The sequence below is a fragment of the Macaca mulatta genome, chromosome 10 (assembly GCF_049350105.2).
Source record: "Macaca mulatta isolate MMU2019108-1 chromosome 10, T2T-MMU8v2.0, whole genome shotgun sequence".
Lineage (NCBI taxonomy): Eukaryota > Metazoa > Chordata > Mammalia > Primates > Cercopithecidae > Macaca > Macaca mulatta.
Genome location: NC_133415.1, coordinates 9766112 through 9783431, shown reverse-complemented (window position 1 = coordinate 9783431; position 17320 = coordinate 9766112). Strand labels below are relative to the sequence as shown.

The following is a 17320-nucleotide window of genomic DNA, read 5'->3' as shown; positions in this document are numbered from 1 at the left end:
GGAGGCCGAGACGGGTGGATCATGAGGTCAGGAGTATGAGACCAGCCTGGCCAACATGGTGAAACTCTGTCTCTACTAAAAATACAAAAATTAGCTGGGCGTGGTGGCATGTGCCTGTAATCCCAGCTATTCGGGAGGCTGAGGCAGGAGAATATAGCAAGAAAAGGTTTGTCCTGAGACTATAGTAAGAAAAGAAAAGAACTGACTTCTAAAGAAAATAGTTTAGTCCATTTCAGAGTTTAAATGTCACTCATCAAGTATAATGAGCTAGGATCAGCTTTCTGACTTAGGAATCATACATGTATTCCATAAGTTTTAGTGCAGTTTTAAGCTGTAATAACTAACTTAAAAGCAGTTACTGTTGCCATTTTCAAACATAGGTACATAAACAACAACAGGGAAACCTAAAAATGTGTTATCAAGTCACAAAATTGAAGTGTAATGAAATTTAACCAATTAAACTTCAAAAAAAGAATATTTTAAACCAAGAATCATTGTTTTAATGGATACATATCATATTTCTTTGATTCTGAGATACATTTTTTTCACATTTTAACTGCTCTGAAATTGGGAGACATTTTACCATCAACGGTGCATCATAGTTTAATTGGTAGCACTTTTTCTTTCTTAGTGGTACATAAAATAATGGCTCGCCTTACATCACTAGCATCTTAAAATAAAATACAGTATGTCATTTATTTTATAAAAGGGAACAAGATAAATATTACTTTCTAAACTCCTTTATATACTATCAGAAAATCTGGCTTTTTTTTTTTTCTTTTCCTGACAAACAGGGAGTCTGTTTATATGTCCACTTGTAAGTCCAATATGGCTGAGATGGGGTTAAGCTTTCAGTCCTCAGATGTCTCTTTACCAGACATGAATAGGCTCATGTCTACTTGGTCCTTTTTCTTAAAAGCTGTAAAACCAGGCATGCCCTCCATTCTTCTGGTGATATATATTCTGTTTGGCACTATTCTCCCCCCAAATCAGCTACTATGATACTTAAAATCTGTGGTTGCAGTTAACGCTTTTTTGATTTCTGAAAATGTTAGAGGCATCCCTAATAGCTACGGTGACCAGTAGGAGTTTGCATATTATTCAGAGTGCAATGGAAATTCACTGAGATGTTTGGAGTTGCAAATATACCTGATCTAAAAATTCTGATGGGGGAGGCATCACAGTTTTAGGAAGACTCCTAGATTTGGACTTGACTGACCTCAGTTTGCACCTTAGCTTTGCCACTTACCAGCTGTGTAGCCTAGAGTAAGTAACTTAACGTTGCTAAAGGTGCCCAAGACTACCTCCAGGTTTGATGATTTGCTAGGAGGACTCATAGGACTCAACATCTAGTCATACTCATAGCTATGATTTACGGCAGTGTAAGGAAAGCAATATCAGCAAAAGGAAAGGTTCATGGGGCAAAGTCTGGTGGAACCAGCACAAGCTTCCAGAGTCCTCTCCCGGTGGGGTCACATGGGATGCACTTCTTAATTTCCCCAGGAATGAACTGTGACATGTGAAACCTTACCTACTGAAGAAGCTCATCAGAGCCTTAGCACCCCAGGTTTTTATGGGGGACTGGCTGTTCATGTAGGTATCCTCTGCTGAGCATATACCAAAATTCCAGACTCCCAGAAGGAAAACCGGTGTTCAGCATAAACTACAGTTGTCCCTTGTATACACGGGAGATTGGTTGCAGGACTGCCAGCATATACGCAGACCACATATGCTCATGTCCTACAGTCAGCCCTGGCAAACCGCAGTAAGCTGGCTTTCTGCATATGCCAGTTTCACATCTAGTGAATACTGCATTTTCCATCAGCGTTCAGTTGAAAAAAGGCCGCATATAAGTAGAACCACACAGTTCAAGCCTGTGTTGTTCAAAGGTCAACTGTTCATTGTACAAATAGTTTAGTCACAATGAGCCACTCTCTCAGTTCTTTTTTTTTTTTTTTTTTTGAGACGGAGTCTCGCTCTGTCGCCCAGGCTGGAGTGCAGTGGCCGGATCTCAGCTCACTGCAAGCTCTGCCTCCCGGGTTTACGCCATTCTCCTGCCTCAGCCTCCCGAGTAGCTGGGACTACAGGCGCCGCCACCTCGCCCAGCTAGTTTTTTGTATTTTTTAGTAGAGACGGCGTTTCACCGTGTTAGCCAGGATGGTCTTGATCTCCTGACCTAGTGATCCGCCAATCTCGGCCTCCCAAAGTGCTGGGATTACAGGCTTGAGCCACCGCACCCGGCCCACTCTCTCAGTTCTGGTAGGAACCCTCCTGAAATCCAAGTTCCCAAACCCAGCCAAGAGTCAGCCTTGCTGATAGGGTTTTCTAAGGATAGCCTCCGGCCTACTGTGTTAAATCTTTTCTGTGCACTCAGTAAATTGAGGTTTATAGTAGAACCTTTCCTTGTTATGTCACAGAATTGTTGTAAACATCAAAGCCAGATGAGGGAGAGCTGGGCGCAGTGGCTCATGCCTGTAATCCCAGCACTTAGGGAGGCCAAGGTGGGAGGATCACTTGAGCCCAGGAGTTCAAGTCCAGCCTGGGCCATATACTGAGACCTTGTCTCTATAAAAAATTTTAAAATGAGCTGGAGCTGAGCATGGTGGCTCATGCCTGTAATCCTAGTACTCAGGGAGGCCAAGGCAGGTGGATTGCTTAAGCTCAGGAATTTGAGACCAGTCTGGGCAACATGGTGAAACTCTGTCTCTACAAAAATTAAAATTAAAATTAAAAATTAGCCAGGGTCAGGGTGCATGCCTGTGGTCCCAGCTACTTGGGGGGCTGAGGCAGGAGGATTGCTTACACTGGGGAGGTTGAGGCTGCAGTGAGTTGTGTTCATATGGCTGCACTACAGCCTGGGTGACAAAGTGAGACCCTGTGTCAAAAAAAAAAATAACAAGGTAAGGCGCAGTGGCTCATGCCTGTAATCCCACCACTTTGGGAGGCGAAGGCAAGTGGATCATGAGGTCAGGAGTTTGAGACCAGCCTGGCCAATGTGGTGAAACCCTGTTTCTACTACAAATACAAAAATTAGCTGAGTGTGGTGGTGCACGCCTGTAGTCCCAGCTACTCGGGAGGCTGAAGCAGAAGAATCGCTTGAACCCAGGGAGGCGGAGGTTGTAGTGAGCCAAGATCATGCCACTGCACTCCAGCCTGGGCGACAGAGCAAGACTCTGTCTCAAAAAAAAAAAAAAAAAAAAAAGGTACCAGGCATGGTAGCATGTGCCTGTAGTCCCCGCTACTCAGGAGGCTGAGATGAGAAGATCGCTGGAGCCTTGGAGGCAGAGGTTACATTGAGCCATGAGCCATGATCATGCCACTGCACTCCAGCCTGGGCAACAGAGTGAGACCTGTTTCATAAATAAATAAACCAGATGAGGACTTTGAAAGTACTTTTGTTAATGAAGGCTTGAGCACTCATTGTTGATGACAGTTACAGTGTTCTTTGAGTGCCCCTGGTGGATTTTACATTGTGTTCTTTCGTTATTTTTCTCACCTGCTGCTGTTCACAGAGACCCCTTCCCATAATCCGTAACGGCTCTCCTGAGCCCCATCCTTGTGCCTGGTGCCATGTAGGACAGGAAGGATCAGAAATGAATTAGGCTATTGCCCTGAGGCACTTAGGCCAGTTTTTCTGGTCCTGTTGGTGGTGTGACTGGGTTACTTTTCGCTGCCTGTTTCTCCAGCTTCTCCTTTCTAGAGATGAAACCCTGCAGGTGGCCAGTGCTCACTGTATAACTGCGGTGCTTGTCCACTCCCCAGCAAAGCATGCCCCGGCCTTCATCCATGCTGACATCCCAGGTAGGGGAATGCTTCTAACCTTCTCCGCCCTATATTAGAAGGATGGGGTGGTGACAGGTTCAATTGTGTATGACAGACCCTATGAACTATGTCTCATAACATCTGAATCCTATTGCTACAGATTTCTTGTATGACCTTGAGCAATTTGTTACTGATTTTTGTCATTTATTTGGTCACCTATGAATAAAACCCTAATGTGGGGTGGTGGAAAGACCTGTGAACCAGGTAGGCAACAGGAAACAGTATTTTTCAAGGGACTGTTATGAGCAGGGACTGTTATGAGGTACATTGCAAATGTTACCACATTTAGGTCTTCATCTTCGCTATTTTATAGATAAGGAAACTGAGGATCAGAAAATGAAATAATTGGCAGGCCTAGTCAGTGGCAGAGATGGGATAAAAAGTCAAGCCCCTCTGACTCTTAAAAACTCTTTTCCCTTCATCCACACCACTGCCCATTCTGAGAATTAGGAGACTTAGGTTCCAATCCTACTTGCGCCACTAATAGTGCCTCTTCTCTGGGACTCAGTTTCCCCATCTGTTAAAAAGAAGAGGTAAACCATAACCAAGGGCACTTTCCAGGTTTATTAGTGGATTAATGATCATGACTTATGGGGAGGATATGTGAACAGATGAAGTAGCAAGAGTAAGATGCTGAATAAATCCAAAGCCTTAGCATCAGTTAAGGGATCGTGATCACATGACTGTCATTTATTGTTTTCTCATCCTCTTCCTTGTCAGAGTTCCTCTTTGAGCATCTTTCTTCTTCCAGTGAAATGCTCGTCTGGTCCAGCTACAACTGCTTGACACTCCTGGCAGAAGAGCCACTCTTTTTTTCCAAGTGCCACACGGTGTATGGTTGGTAGTAAGGGTCCTGTACTAGCTTTGAGTTGGGTAGACAGACAGTTGGGTAGCAGCAAGCCTCCACCTTGGAGGGGAGCACTGAGTCTAGACATTTCATCAGCCCAAACTCATTACCAGATTTCATATGCAAGTATTGATACCCAAATGTTCTGCTGTTCACTGATTATCAGAAGTGTATATGTTTAGACGCTTCAGCAAGAGAAGGACACTTCTCTTAGCCACTAAATGAATTCCTGTTGCATGTTAACAACAACTCTAAACAGTGTTACTCAACCTTAGATTTAGTTATTTCCCATGCCCCAGATTTCTAACCATCCAGGTAGTCTCTAAGTTTTGCTAATTTATTCTTTCTAAGTTTCTTGAAACTATCCTTCCTTGTCTGGGACTTTTTTTTTTTTTTTTTGAGATGGAGTCTCACCCTGTCACCCAGGCTGGAGTGCAATGGTGTGATCTCGACTCACTGCCACCTCCGCCTCCCAGGTTCAAGCAATTCTCTTGCCTCAGCCTCCTGAGTAGCTGGGATTACAGGCATGTGCCACCACACTCAGCAAATTTTTTGTATCTTTAGTAGAGATGGGGGTTTTACCATGTTGTCCAATCTGGTCTTGAACTCCTGACCTTGTGATCCACTTACCTTGGCCTCCCAAAGTGCTGGGATTACAGGCATGAGCCACTACGTCGGGCACCTTTTTTTTGTTTTTGAGACCGAGTCCTGCTCTGTTGCCCAGGCTGGAGTGCAATGGCACGATCTCGGCTCACGGCAACCTCTGCCTCCCGGGTTCAAGCAATTATCTTGCCTCAGCCTACCGAGTAGCTGGAATTAGAGGTGACTGCCACCATGCCTGGCTAATGTTTTTGTATTTTTAGTAGAGATGGGGTTTCACCATGTTGACCAGACTGGTCTCGAACTCCTGATCTCAGGTGATCTGCCTGCCTCAGCCTCCCAAAGTGCTGGGATTACAGGTGTGAGCCTGCTGTCTGGGACTTATTATATCACATCTAGATTTTTAGAGTAGGCATATTCAGTCATTCATTTTATATTCCTAGTATAAGCCAGGCACCAGGCTGGAACCTGGAAATTTAGAGATAACAAATAACATTGGTCCTTGCCCTCAGAAAAGGGAGAGATATGCAAAGGGAAATTTCGTTATGAGCTGATTAGAGCTCTGCTAGAGGGAAGCACAGGAGCTGTGGGGTCACAGGGGAGAGTCACAGCTCTAAGTGGATCAGGGAAAGCTTTTTAGAGGAGTGGGGTTTTGACCTGATTCTCCAAGGAGGAACAGGAGTATGCCAAGTGGAGAAAATACATCTTGGTCAGTAGGTGTTCAGTGAAAACCTCAAGTGCCAGGGATTGTGCTATGGCTTGTTCTGGGTGTTGGGGAGATGAATCAGATGAGGGCCCAGCCTCAAAGATCTCACAGTCTGGTCCCATTAGCTCAATCTTGTCAGGGTCCCTCCACGAGTGGCCTCCAACTGATACATGCTGTCTGGAGCCTGTAACCTCTCCTGGGTGGGCAGTGAAGGAACAAGAGAGCACTGATCCCTGGCCTCTGTCATGTCATCCTGTGGTAGGGATCGAGGCAGTGGTGAGGAGCCTGCAGGGGAGCCTGGAGATGAACAACACAGAGCTGCACAAGCAGGGCCTGTTGCTTTTCACTGAAATCCTGACCCGGTGAGCAAAGTGGTAGAACATGAGGCTTGTAGGGGCCAGACTGCAGAAGGAAAAGTGGGCTTTCATTCCTGGTGGGGTCAGTGATAAGAGTTCACCTACTCATTTCTCATCTACCATTTCTCAGGCAGCCAGAGGAGATCAAGCTGTTCACAAACTCAGCCATGTGCAGAGATGCTGGCCGTGCCCTCCAAGAAGCAGTTAGCAGCCCTGTGCTGGAGGTGGCTGCTGAGGCTGTGAAGGCCACTTCTGCTTTTCTGAGGTGAGAGACCCAGGCAGGCTAAACTTTCCATCCCTGCATGTACCTAAGGGCCTGTCGAGGCCAGGGCAGCTGATGATTACTTATAATACCTAATATAGTTGACTATTCATAATTGTGGATTCCACATCCATGGAATCACCCAACCACGGATTGATTTTTTTTAATTTTTTTATTTTTTTGGAGATGGAGTTTTGCTCTTGTTGCCTAGGCTGGAGTGTAATGGTGCGATCTCAGCTCAATACAATCTGTGCCTCCTGGGTTCAAGTGATTCTCCTGCCTCAGCTTCCCAAGTAGCTGGGATTACAGGTGTGCACCACCATGCCCGGCTAATTTTTGCATTATTGTTAGAGACGGGGTTTCACCATGGTGGCCAGGCTGGTCTCGAATGCGTGACCTCAGGTGATTCACCTGCCTCAACCTCCCAAAGTGCTGGGATTACAGGCGTGAGTCACCGCACCCAGCTGAAAATTTTAAAGAATGGATGGTTGTCTCTGTACTGAACGTGTATAGACTTTTTTTCTTGTTATTATTCCCTAAACAATACAGTACACACTGGGCATGGTGGCTCACACCGGTAATCCCAGCACTTTGGGAGGCCAAGGTGGGTTGGATCACCTGAGCCCAGGAGTTCAAGACCAGCCTGGGCAACATGACAGAACCTGTCTCTACTAAAAATCCAAAAATTAGCCAGGCATGGTGGTGCACACCTATAGTTCCAGCTACTCTAAGCCTGAGGTGGAAGGATTGCTTGAACCTGGGAAGCAGAGGTTGAGGTGAGCTGAGATCACACCACTGCACTCCAGCCTGGGTAACAGAGTGAGACCTTGTCTTAAAAGAAAATAGAAAAAAAAAAACAAAAGAAACCCGGTCAGGCACAGTGGCATATCCCTGTAATCCCAACACTTTGAGAAGTCAAGGCAGGCAGATCACTGGAGTCAGGAGTTCAAGACCAGCTTGGCCAACGTGGTAAAATCCCTTCTCTACAAAAACTTAGCTGGGCATGGTGGCACATGCCTATAGTCCCAGCTACTCAGGAGGCTGAGGCACGAGAATTGCTGCGGAGGTTGTAGTAAGCCAAGATTGCGCCACTGCACTCTGGCCTGGGTGACAGAGCAAGGCTCTGTCTCACAAGAAAAAAAAAAAAAAAAAAGAACACCCAAACAGTATAATGACTATTTATATGGCATTTGCATTGTATTAGGTATTATATGTAATCTAGAGATGATTTAAAGTATACTGGAGGACCGGGTGTGGTGGCTTATGCCTACAATCCCAGTACATCGGGAGGCTGAAGTGGGTGGATCACCTGAAGTCGGGAGTTTGAGACCAGCCTGGCCAACATGTAGTAGAAACCCCGTCTCTACTAAAAATATAAAAAATTAGCCGGACGTGGTGTCACGCACCTGTAATCCCAGCTACTCAGGAGGCTGAGCTAGGACAGTTGCTTGAACCTGGGAGGTGGAGGTTGCAGTGAGTGGAGATCGCACCATTATACTCCAGCCTGGGCAACAGAGCGAAATTTCGTCTCAAAAAATAAAATAAAATAAATAAAGTATGCTGGAGGATGTGCATATGTTATATGCAAATACTATACCATTTTATATAAGAAGCTTGAGCATCCTGGTTTTGGCATCTTCAGAGGTCCTAGAACCAATTCCCCACAGATACTGAGGGACGACTATGCAATGTCAATGCAATGTAGACGGGGTATGGTGGCTCACACCTGTAATCCCAGCACTTTGGGAGGCTGAGGCGGGCCAATCACCTGAAATCAGGAGTTTAAGACCAGCCTGGCCAACATGGTGAAACCCTGTCTCTACTAAAAATACAAAAATTAGGTGGGCATGATGGCACATGCCTGTAATCCCAGTTACTCAGGAGGCCGAGGAAGGAGAATTGTCTGAGCCCGGGATGCGGAGGTTTCTGTGATCTGAGATCTTTCCACTGCACTCCAGATTGGGGCCACAGAGTGAGATTCCATCTCAAAAAACAAACAAACAAACAAATTAATGCAATGTAAATAGTTGTCATGCTGTATTTTAAAATTTTTTTGAGACTGAGTTTTGCTGTTGTCCAGGCTGGAGGGCAGTGGCTTGATTTTGGCACACTGCAACTGCCACCTCCCAGGCTCAAGCAAGTCTCCTGCCTCAGCCTCCCAAGTAGCTGGGACTACAGGTGCATGTCACCATGCCCAGCTAATTTTGTATTTTTGTAGAGACGAGGTTTTGCCACGTTGGCCAGGCTGGTCTCGAACTACTGACCTCAGGTGATCCACCTGTGTCGGCCTCCCAAACTGTTGGGATTGCAAGCATGATCCACCGTGCCTGGCTTACATTTTATATATTTTTTTATTGTTGTATCGGTTTTTTTTTTTTTTTTTTTTTGAGACAGAGTCTCGCTCTGTTGCCCAGGCTGGGGTGCAGTGGCTCAATCTTGGCTCACTACAACCTCTGCCTTCTGGGTTCATGCCATTCTCCTGCCTCAGCCTCTCGAGTAGCTGGGACTACAGGCGTGTGCTACCACGCCTGGCTAATTTTTTTGTATTTTTAGTAGAGATGGAGTTTCACTGTGTTAGCCAGGATGGTCTCGATCTCCTGACCTCGTGATCTGCCCACCTCGGCCTCCTAAAGTGCTGTTTTTTGTTTTTTGTTTTTTTGAGACAGTTTTGCTCTTGTTGCCCAGGCTGGAGTGCAATGGCATAATCTCAGCTCACCACAACCTCTGTCTCCTGGGTTCAAGTGATTCTCTCCTGCTGCAGCCTCCTGAATAGCTGGGATTACAGGCATGCGCCACCACACGCGGCTAATTTTGTATTTTTAGTAGAGACAGGGTTTCTCCATGTTGGTCTGGCTGATCTTGAACTGCTGACCTCGGGTGATCTGCCCATCTTGGCCTCCCAAAGTGATGGGATTACAGGCGTGAGCCACTGTGCCCAGCCATATTGTTATTTTTTGTAAGTTTTAAAAAATATTTTTGGTCCATAGTTGGTTGAATCCATGGATGCAGAATCCACAATACAGAGGGCCAAATTATACTTCCAAAATGTTATATTATCATGTCTTTTGTATTTTCTCTGTTGTTTTGAATTTACATCTTGAAAGAAAATTCTGTTTCATTTTGGTAAGGAGTAGCAGAGATAAATGTATCTGTTGACTCCATCATCTTTAATCAGAAGCTGGCAGCTCTTTAACAACTATGAACTCCAGTCTCTAGCCCTGGTTCTCTTACTGTAGTTTCTCTTTGAATGCTCTCAGCCACTCACAGAGCTTCAGCTACTATAGCTATATGTTGATAATGCTCAAATCTGTAGTTCATGCCTAAAATGCCTGTATTACTTTCCTATTGCGGCAGGACCAAATTACCACAAAGTTGGTTTAAAACAACAGATATTTACCTTCTCATGGTTCTAGGGGCCAGAAGTCCAAAATCAGTATCACTGAGATGAAATCAAGGTGTCAGCAGGGCCACACTCCCTTTGGAGCCTCTAATAGGGAACCCTTCCCTGCCTCTTCCAGCATCTGGTGGCTGTGGGCATTCCATAACTTATGGTCATATTACTGTAATCACGGCCTCTGTGACCACATTGTCTTCTGTTCTCTTTGTATGTATACTCTCCCTCTGCCTTTTCTTTCTCTCTTTTCTTAAAATTTTTTTTCTTTTTTCTTTTTCTTTTTTTGAAACGGAGTGTTGCTTTGTCTCCCAGGCTGGAGTGCAGTGGCATGATCTCGGCTCACTGCAAGCTCCGCCTTCCAGGTTCACACCATTCTCCCGCCTCAGCCTCCCAAGTAGCTGGGACTACAGGCGCCCGCCACTATCCCTGGCTAATTTTGTTTTTGTATTTTTAGTAGAGATGGGGTTTCACCATGTTAGCCAGGATGGTCTCGATCTCCTGAGCTCGTGATCTGCCTGCCTCCACCTCCCAAAGTGCTGGGATTACAGGCGTGAGCCACTGCACCTGGCCAAAAAATTTTTTCTTATTTTTTGTAGAGATGGGGATCTTGCTATATTCCCCAGGCTGGTCTTGAGCTTCAGGCCTCAAGTGATCCTCCGACTTTGACCTCTCAAAGTACTGGGATTACAGTCATGAGTTATTATGCCTGGCTGCCTCTCTCTTATAAGAATACTTATGATGGCATGTAGGGGACCACCTGAATAATCCAGGATAACTGCTTTATCTCAAGATTCTCTGTGAAAACTTTACTGTAGAAAATAACATTCATAGGTTCCAGGGATTAGGACCTGACATCTTTGGGTACCACCATTCAGCCCACTATAGTGTTTTCCTGAACTCCAGATGACATTTCCAACTGCCTGGTGCTTTATTCCAGAAACTTCAATCTCAATTTGTCCATGCGACTAGGATATAGATAAAAATACCCAATTTGGGATCTGAAGAATTAGATTTGGGTCCCTGACTCCACAAGCAGTACTCAGTCACTTCTTGCTCATTCCTCTGATCTGCTTTCTGTTTCTTGAACACATCAATCTTATTCCTGCCACTAATTATTCCAACTCTGCCCAAAATAATATTCCCTTAAATCTTTGTGACTGCTTTTTTCTTGTCATTCAAGTCTCATTCAGAATTTCCTTTCCTAATTGACCTTATCAGACTGCTATAGCATCTATCAAACATTTGAAAGTTCTTGTTTATTCTTTTTTTGTGACAGAGTCTCGCTCTGTCACCCAGGCTGGAGTGCAGTGGCACGATCTCCGCTCATTGCAAGCTCCGCCTCCTGGGTTCACGCCATTCTCCTGCCTCAGCCTCCCAAGTAACTGGGACTACAGGCGCCTGCCACCAGGCCTGGATAATTTTTTTTTGTATTTTTAGTAGAGACGGGGTTTCACTGTGTTAGCCAGGATGATCTCGATCTCCCGACCTTGTGATCTGCCCACCTCAGCCTCCCAAAGTGCTGGGATTACAGGCGTGAGCCACCACACCCAGCCTCTTTTTTTTTTTTTTTAATCAGAGTCTCACTGTGTCACCCAGGCTGGAGTGCAGTTGTGCGATCTTAGCTAACTGCAACCTCTGCCTTCTGGGTTCAAGCAATTCTCCTGCCTCAGCCTTCCAAATAGCTGGGATTACAGGCATGAGCCCCTGAACCCAGCCTATTCATTTGTTTTATATCTCCCTTCCCCTCACTAAAATATAAGCTCCAGGAGCTCAAGGACCTTGTCAGTTTTTTCACTGCTGTATCTCTGGCTCTTTGTAGGTAGTCAGTATGCGAATGAAGGATGTTAAAATGGACAGTGAGACTAAGGGATCCTAGCACCACAATGGGAAATTATTCCTTAGCAAGGTGCTTGAAATCTTAAAAGAAAAAAACAAAAAACTCAGGAAACCCATATGTATAGAGTAACTTTTATTTTGTTACCATATTTTCTCTTTTAAATTTCTTTTTTTTTTTTTTTTTTTTGAGACGGAGTCTCACGCTGTTGCCCAGGCTGGAGTGCAGTGGCGCGATCTCGGCTCACTGCAAGCTCCGCCTCCTGGGTTCACGCCATTCTCCTGCCTCAGCCTCCTGAGTAGCTAGGACTACAGGCGCCCGCCACCGCGCCCGGCTAATTTTTTGTATTTTTAGTAGAGACGGGGTTTCACTGTGGTCTCGATCTCCTGACCTTGTGATCCACGCGCCTCAGCCTCCCAAAGTGCTGGGATTACAGGCTTGAGCCACCGCGCCCGGCCTTTCTCTTTTAAATTTCTAACAAAGTAATGTATTCAAATAATACAAAATAAGATATTGGTTGGGCATGGTGGCTCGCGCCTGTAATCCCAGCACTTTCGGAAGCCGAGGTGGGCAGATCACGAGGTCAGGAGTTCGAGAACAGCCCGACCAATGTGGTGAATCCCTGTCTTTACTAAAAATACAAAAATTAGCTGAGCGTGGTGGTGGGCGCCTGTAGTCCCAGCTACTCAGGAGGCTAAGGCAGGAGAATCGCTTGAACCTTGGAGGTGGAGGTTGCAGTGAGCCGAGATCATGCCACTGCATTCCAGCCTGGGCAACAGAGCAAGACTGTCTCAAACAAACAAACAAACCAAACCCAAAATACAAAAATTAGCTGGGTGTGGTGGCACGTGCCTGTAATCCCAGTTACTTGGGAGGCTGAGGCAGAATCGCTTGAACCAGGGAGTTGGAGGTTGCAGTGAGCCAAGATCACGCTGCTGTACTCCAGCTTGGTGACAGAGCGAGACTCCATCTCAAAATAAATAAATAAATAAAATAAAATAAGCTGGGTGTGGTGGCATGCACCTGTAGTCCCAACTACTCTGGAGGTAAGGCAGGAGGATCGCTTGAGCCCGGGAGTTTGAAGTTACAGTGAGCTATGATCATGCCACTGCTCTCCAGCCTGGGTGACAGAGTGAGATCCTCTCTTGAAAATAAATAAATAAATTATACAGGATTTATCATGAAAAGAAATAGGCTGGGCATGGTGGATCACGCCTGTAATTCCAGCACTTTGGGAGGCCGAGGCAGGTGCATCACCTGAGGTCAGGAGTTCAAGACCAGCCTGGCCAACATGGTGAAACTTTGTCTCTACTAAAAATACAAAAAAATTAGCTGGGTGTGCTGGTGGGTGCCTATAATCCCCATCTTAAATTTAAGACATTATTCGTTGACTTGCCAGTAAGAAAGATCAAGATTTAGTTAGCTCACATTTTTTGTCTTGTCTACATGTCCTTGGCATTTTTGCTATTTAATATTTTGTTTTTTAACCTTTAAATAATGTACCTAAAACTGGTATTTCTTGTTCCCTCAACTTGAAGCAGTGTCTCCTGAGTTCCTACGTGGTTAACAGTACCCCAATTCTTCTTCTTTTCCCCTCTCTTCCCTACTTCTATTTCTCAAGGCCAGTCAGCTGTACCTTTAATTTTACATTGTGAAAGTTGTTAATATTTATAATCTCTTCTGTAACTATATTTAAATCTTTGTAATTTGACTCTAGGTTGGTTCTAAAAATTGAAACAAAAAATAGCATTTACATGACAGTGACTTCAGTCTGTTTCCTTTCCTCCTTTGTCCTTCCCTGAATTTGAATCTCTAAATCTAGGGCATGAATTCCAGAGTGGGTGGGATGAGTAAACCAACAAGGTAACAAAAGCATAAGTAAGAGCAGTGTCAATCAGAGGCACCTATGCTGAGCTGGAAGTCTCCCAGCAGGACATTGCTAGAGGGGACCTGTAGTTTTGGGCAGGAGGTGGTATTTCAGTTGTGCTATGAAGGGTGAGAGTTAGATTTGTTAGGATTAGTGAAACATGGGTTGGAGACTTTAGGGTGCAGTAGCCAGTTGACCAGCAGGTTACATGAAGTGGGTGATTCCTGGAGAAGCAGGAAAGCTGTTGGGTTAGAATTATGGAGAGAGATGGATAGGGGGCAGGTTATTAAGCCTTGGATTATTTTACTTTTTTTTTTTTTTTTTTTGAGGTAGATCCTCGCTCTGTTGCTCAGGCTAGAGTGCAGTGGCTCGATCTCGGTCCACTGCAACCTCCGCCTCCTAGGTTCAAGCGATTCTCCTGCCTTAGCCTCCCGAGTAGCTGGGACTACAGGTGCCTGCCACCACGCCTGGATACTTTTTGTATTTTTTTTTTGGAGATGGAGTCTCGCTCTGTCACCCAGGCTGGAGTACAGTGGCCGGATCTCAGCTCACTGCAAGCTCCGCCTCCCGGGTTTACGCCATTCTTCTGCCTCAGCCTCCCGAGTAGCTGGGACTACAGGCGCCCGCCACCTTGCCCGGCTAGTTTTTGTAATTTTTAGTAGAGACGGGGTTTCACCGTGTTAGCCAGGATGGTCTCGATCTCCTGACCTTGTGATCCGCCCGTCTCGGCCTCCCAAAGTGCTAGGATTATAGGCTTGAGCCACCGCGCCCAGCCACTTTTTGTATTTTTAGTAGAGATGGAGTTTCACCATATTGGCCAGGCTGATGTTGAACTCCTGACCTTGTGATCTGCCCGCCTCAGTCTCCCAAAGTGCTGGGATTATAGGCTTGAGCCACCGCGCCTGGCCAAGGATGATTTTACTTTTGACTTTAACTTCCCAGAATGTTTACTGATGTGGTCCCTCTGAGGTGAGGTGGTTCAGAGGGTCTTTGGAAAGCACAACTAGACGGAAGAATGAAGAGTGAGAGCAGCTAGAAAGAATTTAAAGAGGCCAGGTACAGTGGCTCACACCTGTAATCCCAGCACTTTGGGAGGCTGAGGCGGGAGGATTGCTTCAGCTCAGGAGTTTGAGACTAGCCTGGATAACCTGAGGAAATGCTGTCTCTGCAAAAATTATCCAAGCGTGGTGGTGTATGCCTGTAGTCCCGGCTACTTGAGAGGCTGAGGTAGGAAGATTGCTTGAGCCCAGGAAGTTGAGACTGCTATGAGCTGTGTTTGTGCCACTGCACTCCAGCCTGGGCAACAGAGCGAGACACTGTCTCAAAACAAAACAAAACAAAACAAAACAAAAAAACCCCAAGAATTTAAAGATGGCGGAACTAGGGCTTGATGATTGTGTAATATCATCAAACTTGGAGCTCCCAGAGATGAAGAAGGAAAGGGGAAATCAAGCCTTAACCATATGCAATTGACTGAGAACCTACTAGAAGGCCCAACAGATTGCTCTTAGTGCTCAACAAAGGCCCAGGGATGAGGATTAATAGGTTTTATTTCCTAGCTACTGTACTGGGTTAAATAGTGTCCCCCCAATATTGGTATCTGCCAAGAACCTGTGAATGTGCCTTATTTGGGAAATAGGGCCTTTGTACATTGAATCTGGTTAAGATAAGGTCATACAGCTCAGGCTGTAAATCCAGTGACTTGTCTCTATGTAAGGAGAGGGCTGTTTGAACATACAGTGACATATGGACATGCACAGAGGGAAGGTGGCCATGTGAAGACAGGCAGAAATTAGAGTGATGCAGCTGCAAGCCAATGAATGCCAAGGATTGTGGCCACCACCACAAGCTAAGAGGCAAGGAAGGATTTTTCTCAAGACCCTTTGCAGGTGTGTGCAATCTTTTGGCTTCCCTGGGCCACACTGGAAGAATTGTTTTGGCCCACACTTAAAATATGCTGACACTAACGATAGCTGATGAGCTTAAAAAAAAAAAAAAAAAAGGCCGGGCGCGGTGGCTCAAGCCTGTAATCCCAGCACTTTGGGAGGCCGAGACGGGCGGATCACGAGGTCAGGAGATCGAGACCATGCTGGTTAACACAGTGAAACCCCGTCTCTACTAAAAAATACAAAAAATTAGCCGGGTGAGGTGGCGGGCGCCTGTAGTCCCAGCTACTCGGGAGGCTGAGGCAGGAGAATGGCGTGAACCCGGGAGGCGGAGCTTGCAGTGAGCTGAGATCCGGCCACTGCACTCCAGCCCGGGTGACAGCGCGAGACTCCGTCTCAAAAAAAAAAAAAAAAAAAAAAGGCCACACATAAATCTCAATTTTTTTTTTTTTTTTTTTTTTTTGAGACAGAGTCTTGCTCTGTCGCCAGGCTGGAGTGCTGTGTTGTGATCTTGTCTCACTGCAACCTCCAACTCCCTGGTTCAAGCGATTCTCCTGCCTCAGTCTCCCAAGTAGCTGGGATTACAGGCATGCGCCACCATGCCCGGCTAATTTTTGTATTTTTAGTAGAGATGGGGTTTCATCTCATAATGTTTTAAGAAAGTTTACAAATTTGTGTCAGGCTGTGTTCAAAGTTGTCCTGGGCTGCATGCAGCGTGTGGGCTGTGGGTGGGACACACTTGCTTTAGAGGGGACATGGCCCTGACGGCACCTCGATTTCAGATTTCTAGCCTCCAGAACTGTGAGAGGATAAACTGTTGTTTTAAGCCACCCAGTTTGTGGTAATTTATTATAGCAGCCCTAGGAAACCAATACCTTGTAAAATAGTCATTCATCCATTTGACATCTGTTCTATTAATCATCAACTTATAATGCACCTGTCTCTGTTTAGGTAAAGTGAAAAGATGGAACTGGTCCCTTTCCTCTTGGGAACTCACAATTAAACTAGTCAATGACTCTAAGCTCATCTGAGTCTATAGAATCTGAGAGTTCAAATGGCCCTAAGTGTTACCTGTCTACATTTACCCCATACTCATAATGATTGAATCTCCAAAAGTACTTTTCCAGTCTCTGCATATAATCTTATAGAATGGGGAACTCACTTCTCCCTAGAGATGGTCCCCTGTACTCCTACAGACTTCGACTCAGAAAATTCTCAGACTGATGCCGGGTGCGGTGGCTCACGCCTGTAATCCCAACATTTTGAGAGGCTGAGGCGGGCAGATCATGAGGTCAAGAGATCGAGACCATCCTGGCCAACATGGTGAAACCCCGTTTCTACTAAAAATACAAAAATTATCTGGGTGTGGTGGCGTGCACCTGTAGTCCCAGCTACCTGGGAGGCTGAGGCAGGAGAATCACTTAAACCTGGGAGGCAGAGGTTGCAGTGAGCTGAGATTGCGCCACTGTACCCCAGCCTGGTGACAGAGCGAGACTCCATCTCAAAAAGAAGAAGAAGAAAAAAAAGTAAGTTCTCACAATGGTTGCAGTGGCTCATGACTGTAATCCCAGCACTTTGAGAAGCTGTGGTGGGTGGATAACTTGAGGTCAGGAGTTTGAAACCACCCTGGCCAACATGGTGAAACCCCATCTCTACTAAAAATACAAAAATTAGCTGGGTGTGGTGGTATGCGCCTGTAGTCCCAGTTACTCAGGTGACTGAGGCAGGAGAATTGCTTGAAACTGG

The 17320-nt window shown here is 45.7% G+C and overlaps 1 protein-coding gene across 1 annotated transcript in view; it reads left to right on the top strand.

The window, feature by feature from the left end:
* Nucleotides 1-17320, top strand: part of MEI1 (meiotic double-stranded break formation protein 1) — a 103603-nt gene that overhangs the window by 28919 nt on the left and 57364 nt on the right. Inside the window, exons 8-11 of the mRNA XM_015150474.3 lie at nt 3687-3801; nt 4543-4659; nt 6238-6337; nt 6462-6596. Of these exons, the coding sequence (XP_015005960.3) occupies nt 3687-3801; nt 4543-4659; nt 6238-6337; nt 6462-6596 (467 nt within the window). The remainder of the gene's footprint in view (nt 1-3686; nt 3802-4542; nt 4660-6237; nt 6338-6461; nt 6597-17320) is intronic.